The following is a 10,938-nucleotide window of genomic DNA, read 5'->3' as shown; positions in this document are numbered from 1 at the left end:
CCCCCCACCTTTTCCCCTTCCCATTTCCCGTCTCACCTACCCTCAACCCAACATGATAACGCCGAATTCTGAAAGTCCAATACATTGCATATATTTATTATTATACAGATTTCAACATACGTTAAGGACCACCTTGACAGTCAGCCCTGATTTTTTTTAATCCAAAAAAATTCAGCAGGGAATGTTTCAATTTTTATTTTTTTTGCTCTAAAAGTGTTAATGGGTTACCAATGCGTACTGCAAAGCTTCCTAAAAGAGAAAAACCACCACGTGCAGCACGGAAATCCTCTGGGAATTTTAGCCGAATTTGCCGGTTTTTATCGACTTGTGGGCGACACCACGGACATTCCTCAGTTAAAATTTTTGGCGCACGTCATAGACGGTCGTATGGTCTCGAACTGTGCTCACTTTGGTGGCAATATAAGGAGCCCTTTACGCAAAATCCAGTATCGCATCAACATGCCACAAAGACGAAAGCTGAGAGATGGTGCCAGGGCTATGGCACTTCTGCAGGATGAAGTTGGGGACCGAGAAGTTGTCAGAAGGCTTGCAGTGTCATACTCTGTCATTGTCCGCCTGAGGCAGCACCATCAAGCCACTGAGTCAGTCCAAGAACGCCCACATGAAGTTAGACCCAAGAAGACCACTCAGAGTGTTTGCAAATCGTCCTTAACTTATGTTGAAGTCTGTATGAAGTTCTAATATTATCAACGGAAATCTTATCTCCCATCCTCAGTACCACACCAACACAGAGACATTCAAAAGCCAGATCGTCAAGGAAAGAGTAAGTCTTTGGAGAGAGCTCGTAATCCTCATCATCATCATCATCATCATCATCATCATCATCATCATCATCATCATCATCATCATCATCATCATCGTAGATTGCAGGGAATGAAACAGTCATGGTATTTTCTTTTGTTGGCTGATACTGAAGTACCGGTAAATACAATTTCAAGAATGTTTTAAAAAACTGGGGGTTTTTTTGCTTTTGCTGTTTGTTTGTTTTCCCTGTTTAAGCTACAGGAGCCTGCTGGTGTTCGGCAAACATACAAAGACGTGGCAACACTTACCAAATATGTTCCAACTGAAGAATAACAACAGGGCTAATAGAGCAAGCAATAGCACCAACAAGCGCACAAGAGAAAGCCCCAAAAGCACATATTCTATTTCACCCAGAATCAACAACTTGTACAAGGATAAACCCAAGAAAATCCTCACAAAATCTAGAGCTGTACGTAGGTGGACGCTCACGTCGACGCCATTTTTGTTCCTCCGTCTTCCCTTCCTAAGTCAGCTACCCCTTTTCCCTTCCCCTTTCCCGTCTCGCCTACCGTCATCACAACATGATATCGCCGAATTCTGAAAGTCCAAAACATTGCATATTTATTTTTATAATATAATAATGTTCTTATAATATTATCGATGGAGATCTTATCTCTCATCCTCAGAACCACACAAACAGAGAGACATTCAAAAGCCAAATCGTCGAGGAAAGAGTAAGCCATTGAAGAGCGTTTATCAGCACCATCATCATCATTATCATCATCATCATCATCATTGTATTTTCTTTTGTTGGCTTTCCCTATCGTTTTTTTTTTGTTTGTTTTTTTTGTTTTTGTTTTTTTAGGCGCACTGGATACTGAAGTACCGGTAAATACAACATCAAGATTTTTTAAAAGTTCTTTAATTTCTTTTTTTTTCTCATATAAACCGCAGGAGTCTGCGGGTGTTCTCTGAGTGTGGATCAGGCAAACATTCCAAGATGTGGCAACACTTACTAAATATGTTCCAACTGAAGAATATCAGCAGGGCTAATAGAGCAAGCCAACATCTCACTGCGCACCCTGATTCGACTCTTTAATTCCAATGTCAAGTCCGTGCTCCTCTACGGCTGCGAAACTTGGAAGACAACAAAGACAGTACTGAATAAAGTCTAGACTTCCATCAACAGATGTATGACTGGTATCCTAAGAAGGAAGTGGCAGGATAGAATGAGAAATGAAGAGCTGAGGGAAAGGGCAGGACAAAAGGATATAGAAGTAGAAATAGATCTAAGAAAGTGGCGATGGATGGGACACTCCTTCAGAATGCCGAGCGGAAACATCACAAGACAGTCGCTGCGGTGGAACCCACAGGGAGCACAAGGCAGGGGTAGGCCACGGAAAACATAGAGGAGATTTGTGGAAAGCTCACTTGGAACGAGGTAGGAAGGATGGCCCAGGACAGAAATAAATGGAAGGAGCTTGTATGTAGCCTATACCCTGCCAAAGATGAAAAGCACTGATAATGATGAATAGAGCAAGCAATACCATCAACAAATGCACAAGAGACATCCCAAAAACCACATATGATCTATTTCACCCAGAATCTACAACTTGTACAAGGATAAACCAAGAAAATCCGCTCAAGTCGACGCCATTTTTGTTCCTTCGTTTTCTCTTCTTATCTCGCCTGACCTAATCACAACACAATGATTGCCGGATTCTTTAAGTCCGAAACATTATATATATATATATATCAGCTTATATATTATATACTAGCTGGGCCCCCTTCCGTTGAAAGGAATGATCGATGCATTGACATCAACTGAAAGTCATTGGCCTACTATAATACACTCCACTGGAATGGAGCAATAAATCCTGAGAGATGAAAAAAATTAGAAGGTTTAGGTATAGTGATGTATAGATTGATTCTCTATTCCGTTTTCGTGGTTGTACACTCCATAATGTCAAAGGTTTGGAAACAGTTCGCACGGCTAGTGAACGGAAACATCACTTGTTCACAATGGGGTCTTAGAAGACGGACTTTCTCAAGATTAGATCTAAATGAAACTAATGAAAAATTGAAATCAAACTACAGTGACTTCAGGCTCCTCAATAAAACTGTGCACCCTTGAAATGATTCTGAACCACCTTTAATTTTGTCAAATTCGAAAGTTAAGTGGTTCGGAAGTTTTTGGCGGCCAAAGTGCATAGATACAGATATAGAGATCACATGTATTGATGTTCTGCACTGATATTATCTATGGAAATCTTATCTCTCATCTTCAGTACCACACCAACAGAGAGACATTCAAAAGCCAGATCGTCAAGGAAAGAGTAAGTCACTGGAGCACGCTCATGAAATATAAATATGGAGTCTTTCTGGAGTAACAGTATTAATTTCTCAGGGCCTTATAGGTCCCATCAGTGAACCTTAATTTTTTCCTCATTGAAATTGCCTATTTCATGACAAAATCAACAGAAAATCATCATCATCGTCATCATCATCAGCATCATCATCAGCATCATCATCATCGCTGGGGTGAGCACGATATGAAAAGACGATTTGTGGAGACTTGAGAATTGGGATTTTTATATTATTATAAAATATGTTCAATGTTTTGCCCTTATGGGCTTCTCCATTTTTCTTTTGTTGGTTTTTCACATTGTTTCTTTTTTAAGGCACACTAGATTTTAAGAAAATAAGTACAAGTCAAGAAAAATAACAGGACTAATAGAGCAATCAATAGCGGCAACAAATGCACAAAAGAAGGCACAAAAAGCACATATCTCTATTTCTCCCAGAAACAACTAGGATAAGCAATGAAAATCCGAAAAAAAATCTAGAGCTGTATCGAAACGTATACTCGGGTCGACGCCATTTTGGTTCTCTCGTCTTCCCTCTATATTTTAGTCCTCACACACCGTTTTCCCCTTTTCACCCATTCCTACCCTAATTACAAAACGATAACTGCCGAATCTTACAAGTGCAAAAAATCATATTATGTTGATGTTCTGATATCATCGATGGAAATCTTACTCTCATCCTCAGTACCACTCCAACAGAGAGACATTCAAAAGCCAGATGGTCACACGGTGGAGAAGCAGTAAGGAAAGAGTAAGTCACTGGAGGGCACTCACCAAGTATGTTGAGTTTTATTGGAGTAATTTTAAACTGTCTCGGCTTTATATTAGGTCCCGCTGGAAAACTAAACTTTGTCCCGTTGAAATGGCTTAAGTCGTGCCAAGGAAAAGGAAAATTAAACAGCGGTATCGAGTACATTAACCCATCTAGAAATACGGGATCTTGCTGTTCAGTAATTTGGCAGACTAGTCCTTCCCTCTTCCCCTTAACCCCCCCCAGTCCCAGTTCTCCTTTCTTCCGAGTTACAACAGGATCATTAGTTGAATGTTTCCACTGAAAATTATTCCAGTGAAAAAGAGACAGTATCCGTAATCTAAGTACCTAGTTTCCGCTGTAATATATCAGAATAAAATCTTGTCTTTGGTTCTCAGGTCTAAATCAAAAAGGAGAAGTTCAAAAGGCAAAGCGTCGAAGTCTGGAGAAGGGCGGAGGAAGAGTTCTAGACATTCTCGTCGTGGGACAGAGTAAGTCTTTGACACAGAGAGGGAGAGAGAGAGAGAGAGAGAGAGAGAGAGAGAGAGAGGGGGGGAGGGCTGGGGAGTTGAGTATTTTTGTTAACTTAGTTTAAAATCGGAAAGATTAAGGTCGTTATGCCAAAGCCCATTTGAAGAGAAGGTGTCTCAAATACCATTAACCACTAGATCTAGCCCTGATTGGGAGACTAATAATGGTATAATATTATACTGAACGCCATTAAAAACGCAAAGTTTTCAAAAATGTATTTATAAAAACCAAATATGCTCTATCGTCACGATTTTTTTTTAGACACAAGTGAGCTGTTGTTAGTCCACACACCTATGCACAACTTTTGTTACATCCTTGAGTACTTTCATCACAATACAGTAACTTATGCTGCAGTAAAATATATTCATTAGTTACTATAAACGAATATGAGCGCCAAATGCAAGGAGAGCCTTCACTACCAAGAGGAGACAGACTCCCACACACTCAGCACAATTAAAGAAAAGTGTGTGCAGGGCAAAGCGAAAAAAAATTTGCTCCGAGGAGTGGTCAGGCGTGTCTCAAACCAGCTCCTCATGGAGACAATTAGCAGGAAGACCCTGAGGTGGACGCTGGAAAGGAGAGATGAGCAGCTATGGACATGTGCCGCCTGCTATGATTCTAGCTCTGGATCCAAGTAAATCCAAGTAAATCCAAGAATAAAAAAGAATTTAGCTCTACCTGGAAAACGACCCGTAGCTCTTTCTAGACAAAAGTCCTAGCTTTTTTCGATCATTTTTGTTTTAATTTATTTCATTACAAGAATCCTCAACTTAGCGGAACTGATCGCAACTTTCGCTTCCGCCTTGTTCATGGCGGAAAATCTGCCTGAGAAGCAGCAATACGGCTGAAATGCAGTGCTTGTGTTGTTCTCAGATTAAACAAAGATTTTAGTGCACTTGACATGTCCCGGATGGACAAAAAGAATAGGGCAGTCTCGAGTGATCAACCCTGCTCAAGAGTGATGGATTCTGCTGTCACATTTGCGAAACTGTTTCTTTCCTTAAAAGCAACAGCTCAAGGCATGCATGGAGAGCGTGAAAATGTTTCTTTCATCAGTGTGAGGCGCGGAGTAGTTAGTTCAGGACTTAGACTTAGATCAAGAATGCCTTATTTAGGACTGCAATTAACGAAGCCACGGCATTAGCGCAGAGAAAAAATCAGAACCTGTTAGTCATCCAACACGGCACTCCTGTCCTCACACTGCCCATGTAACAAACAGCACAGTTTCTGGAAAAATGGAATGGCCAGTATTCGTACCAGACATGTCTCCAACAGCGCACGTATGGGATTAGCTGAACCGCAAAGTGTGTGCCGTTTTGCGAATCTGCAGCTATTGGGAGATTGCACTGCCCCCAAAGTGAGACAGAATTTCTCAACAAAACATTGAAAATGTTATAAAATCCATGTGAAGGCGTCTTTTGGTCTGTATACATGTTCATGATTGCCGTAGAATTTGTTAAGAGTGAGAGGTCTTTATTGAGTTTCGATTTCTGTTTAGCTGCAAATGTGTGTGAAGGGGATACTCCAAAAGAAGGAAGACAGTGTATCGAAATCAGTTGAAGTGTGTGGTGATCAAAATACTTCACATTTGTTGGAGAGTGAATAAAGCGAATAATTATGATTAGAATACGAAATAAAATTCTCCCAGAAATAGCCTGAGAACAGTGTGGCTTTATTGAAGGCAAAGGCACTGTAAATGCCATGTATGTCATCAGAACAACAATAGAACGTGCCCTGGAAGTTTAGAAATATCTTCATTTATGCTTTATAGTATAGACTACACCAAGGCATTCGACAGAGTTAGGCACGACAAGATCATCGACATACTAGAAGTCCTCAATATTGACGGGAAGGATTTAAGGATTATCAAGAACAGGTACTGGGATCAAACCACTGCAATAAGAATAGAAAACGACATCAGCGAATACATACAGATTAAAAGAGGAGTCAGATTGGGATGTGAACTTTCACCAGACTTGTTCTCCCTGTAGAGTGAAAGTATCATGAGACACACAGAAGAAATGCCAGGTATCTCGATAGGGTGACATAACGTAAGCAATCTAAGATATGCAAACGGCGCTGTCCTAATAACAGAAGATTAAGAACACCTACATGATCTATTAAATGTCATCATACAAGAGAGTAACATTACCTGGGCCTAAGCCTAAAATCGAGAAAACTGAAACCATGGTGATAAATAGAAAAACTCCAACCCCAACCTACAATATCAAAATCCAAATATTTGGGGACCATTATATCATCAGAAAGGAGATGCCACACCGAAATTAAAAGCCGCATTTATCAAGCAAAAGCAACCTTCCATAAAATGAAACATCAACCTGTCACTGGAGGAAACAAGAAAAAAAAAGTACTGAAAATTTACATCGAGCCAATCCTATTAAACGGATGCGAAACATGGACAATCAATAGACAGCCGGAAAGAACAATTGAGGCGACAGAGTTGTGATTCTTAAGATGCACACTGCGTATCCCATGGACAGCAAGAAGAACAAATGAAGAAGTCTTGGTTGAAGCAAATTACAGACGACAGCTTATGACGAATGTACGAAAGCGACAGGCAAATTTCATTGGACACTCAATGCGGAAAGAAGCAGTGGAGAATATTGTAACAACAGGCATGTTTGATGGAAAGAGAGGCAGAGATAGACAGAGGGAAAAGATACTAGACTAGTTGACAACGTGGCTGGGAACAGCAAGAACAATAGACACCATCGTTGCAACGCAAGACAGATATAAGTGGAAATCCATGATTGCCCACGCCTGTCGCCAAGGCACCGGATGATGATGGTGAATAAACTTTTTTTTAAACACTTTTTTAATCGATCATCATTTGATAAAAACGTGTACACACTCTGTGAACGAAGTTTTTCGTTTTAATGACGTTCAGTATAATATATATATATATACCTATCTACATCCATTCTATATATCTACCTCACCTATATATATATATATATAAAATTTTTTTATATATATATATATATATATATATATATATATATATATATATATAATATAATATAATTTATGTGTGTGTGTGCGTGTGTGTGTGCATGTATATATGAAGGTTATGAAACTCGCGTCTTTCATTAAAAGGTTCCAAATTATGTCAGATGACGGTTGGGAACGCAGGGCGCTGCAACTTGTCGGAACCAGTCTTCTTAAACAACAAAATGACGCTCCTTTTCTTTACACATGATACACATTAGCGACTATCATTTTTATATCTACCTTCTCAAGGTAGAAACTGAACCCTATTCATTTAATAAAGTCAATTTATCCATGTGTTAACAACTATATAATCGGTTTTTTAAATTCCAGAGATTCGCTGGAGATGATATGGGAAGGCACGGCGTCGCAGTTCAGTGAAGGAATGAGAGATGCTCGGCTGTCTCTGTCTGCGGCCAATAATGGTAAAGGCTCTTTTTTTCCCACAGTATCTATCTGGAGACGTCACCGACGGAGATAGACCTCCAGTCTGTGGGAGAGCGACTGGGAAAAACAGAAAAACAATAAACTGTATGTTATAAAACCCAAACTGGAACAGCGAGATTCTTCGGACCTCTCCAGAAGAGACGAAGTCATTTTTACTCGATTGCGCATCGGACACACGGCCCTGAACCACAAATACCTCCTACAGGGAGATGAGAAGCCGTTCTGTGTCGGATGCGACACAGAATTTACCATTAAACACATCTTAACCGAATTAACCGAATGTCTAGACTTTGGAGAGATCCGAAGGAAATATTATAAATGCAAGAAATTGCAAGTCATTTTTTCCGTTGTTGGTCCCAGCAGAATTTTGAATTTTATGAAGGCCATTGGCCTTTATGGCAAATTGTAAAGTGAAACAATATTGTTTAAAAAATCTTATTGTTATTTATAAGAGTTGTTTTAAATATATTTACACAGAATTTTAAATATTTTAGCTTTTTAAAAGTCTAATAGTTAACCAACCGTGCAGTGAACTGTTGCGAATGCAACCAACTTGTGTTTCGCGCGCTCATATGACCTTATGCAGTTGCGAGCGCCGTAAAACCCAATACTACTACTACAGACGGAGATAGACCAATCAAAATGCTTTGTGCCTCTGGACTGTTTTAACCCGCGATTTGATATGATGCAGTTACGTTTGAAATCTTCTTGAAAATAATCGATTTGCGACAGTTTTAGTGGCTACAAGTGTGATCTGCAGCAAACAATGCATAATTTGACCCTTTAAGCTGTGCATCTCTGTGCGGGAGAACGTCTCCAAATAGTTCCTGGGTGCTCGCCGGAGACGCCTCCGAATATCTTCTCCACTTTTTTAGAATTGGGAGCATCACGGGTGAGCCATCGTGATGCTGCCTTGCCGCAAACGCCAAGGAACCTACAATCCCAATATTTTAGCTGTATCGATAGTGGCATATTTACGGAATTAACCCTCGCCTACACCGTGGGGACATACCCCAACCGTGTTCTATTTTAGGTTACGGTATTAGTGTTAAAGAGTTAGGGTTAGGGTTTTAGTTTTATCAAAATTCTTTAACATCATTCAGTTTCTATCATTCGGTTTCCGAGCCTTTGGGTTCACCAAAATTGGACTTAACTCCATTAGTACATGATATCAGGTGTCGATTCCAGCTGTATCTTTTTTTTTTTTTTTTTGGTCCTCACCGTGGTAGCCAAAGACTTAAAAATTAAGACAAAGGCGTTGGCTATTCCGCGGTAGAGCTCGTTTTCTATGAAAACGTTTTGCAGGCGCACTTGACACTGATTATTAGTGGAAGAGAGACAGGGTGAACCCTTGAAAATTGCAACAAAGATAAGAGTTATATCGGTCGACAGATACATGACAAATAAGGAGGAGGTGTGGAGAGAGAGAGAGAGAGAGAGAGAGAGAGAGAGAGAGAGAGAGAGAGAGAGATGTTTCGTGGGCCGTGTGAGATACATCTCAGCAGACAGACTGACAAGCAACATAACATGTTTCTCCGTATAGTGTCCAACTCAGTGTGTGTGTGTGTGTGTGTGTGTGTGTGTGCGTGTGTGCGTGTGTGCGTGTGTGCGTGTGTGTATGTGTGTGCGGTATGTTTGTTAATGAGTGTGTCTCTCACTGTGTGTGTCTCTGTGTGAAAGTATGTACATTGTATGTGAGTCAAAGAGAGAGCAAATTGTGCATACTATATGTGTGTGTCTATGTGTGCGAGTAATTATATGTGTGCTTTGGTTCTCTTATCGTATCCTTCTGTTTCTAACATGCTGCTGTTTCCAAGCTCCGACTCTAAATGTGGTATAGTGTGCGTTTAGATGGAGAGGATTTCCTGACATTGGTCTCTTTTATTTTCGGTTCAGAGTACACACAAGAAAGAGGCAGCGGATCAGGGGTCCTGTATGATGAAGGAGGGCGTTTCTATAAGCCATCCCCACTTGAGTCGCTCTCGGAAGTACACAGTTTCATGGCTCGGGCGCTCGACGACGACCAGACGCCAGAAACTAGGTCGACAAGCCTCTCATCACGACAAACGTCATCCAACAGACAATCAAGTGAGAGTTTTGCCCAGCAGATTAAGATATCAGTACCGCCAGGGACCAAAAGCAGCAGCAATAAGAAATCCGAGACGTCTGACGGCTGTGATCCTTGTATTTCCGCTACGCTTTGCCAGGATGTAGCGGAGCGAGAGCACGCACAGTGCGCTGACAGCACATTACCACCCATTGACCTGTTTAGTAACACTTGCTTCACTAACAGCTTGATACGATCCATGAGACAGGCACAATGTACCAGTAATAATAATATTAACAACGGGGAGCCAGAGCAGAACGCTGGAAATTTTGACAGCAACAAAGGCTCGACCACTCAAACTATCAATAGCAAATCGTCTTCCAAGGCAGACTACGCCGTGACTGATGCCCTCTCCTCGCGATTCCTGTATTATTCAGAACCATCACCTCCAGCAAGCACGTGTTCAGACGACTTCATCGCCATAGCGAATAGACAGACTAGCAACAATGTCTATGAAGCATCCGGTAAAGTTACAGAGTCCCCCCCAAGCTGCACGGATCAATGGAGTGTGCTACCCGACATCCAAAAGCACCATGGGATTACTACAGCTAAGCGGCAGGCGAGTCCTCGTAATGCTCATAGTTATCATTCAAAGCAATGGCCGGTTCAGACAAGAGAGAGCAGCTCTTTTGGGCCCCAAAAGGTATCACAAGCCAATGTCGATGACAATTGCTGTAAGATTAGAAACGTCTTCGCTGGTACTTCGTTACCCACTAAAATAAGTTTACAGACGTTCCAAAGGGCCCCCGTCACCACTCAGCCTGATAGGAGTCTACAACTACAAGACCAAAGCCCTTGTTGAAACGGCAAACATGGGCGTCATAACAGGTGACTTTGACATCATTTCTATTCATCATCATCCAGTGCCTTGCCGACTGGCGTGGGCGATCATTGACCTCCACTTCACCCTGTCCTGCGCTGCAGCAATGGTGTCTGTTGTTCTTGCTGCTCCCAGCCATGTT

General features: G+C 41.2%; 1 protein-coding gene across 1 annotated transcript in view; it reads left to right on the top strand.

The window, feature by feature from the left end:
- LOC101853245 overlaps positions 1 to 10,938 on the top strand; it is a gene marked incomplete in the record, with an annotated part of 36,466 nt that overhangs the window by 23,824 nt on the left and 1,704 nt on the right. The window contains 5 exon segments of the mRNA XM_035970790.1: positions 3,054 to 3,101; positions 3,817 to 3,882; positions 4,281 to 4,373; positions 7,756 to 7,847; positions 9,766 to 10,535. Of these exon segments, the coding sequence (XP_035826683.1) occupies positions 3,054 to 3,101; positions 3,817 to 3,882; positions 4,281 to 4,373; positions 7,756 to 7,847; positions 9,766 to 10,535 (1,069 nt within the window).

This window comes from Aplysia californica, unplaced genomic scaffold, assembly GCF_000002075.1.
Source record: "Aplysia californica isolate F4 #8 unplaced genomic scaffold, AplCal3.0 scaffold00321, whole genome shotgun sequence".
In the NCBI taxonomy this organism is placed as follows: domain Eukaryota; kingdom Metazoa; phylum Mollusca; class Gastropoda; order Aplysiida; family Aplysiidae; genus Aplysia; species Aplysia californica.
Note: the sequence above shows the minus strand (reverse complement) of the source record. Positions and strands in the feature narration are given on the sequence as shown.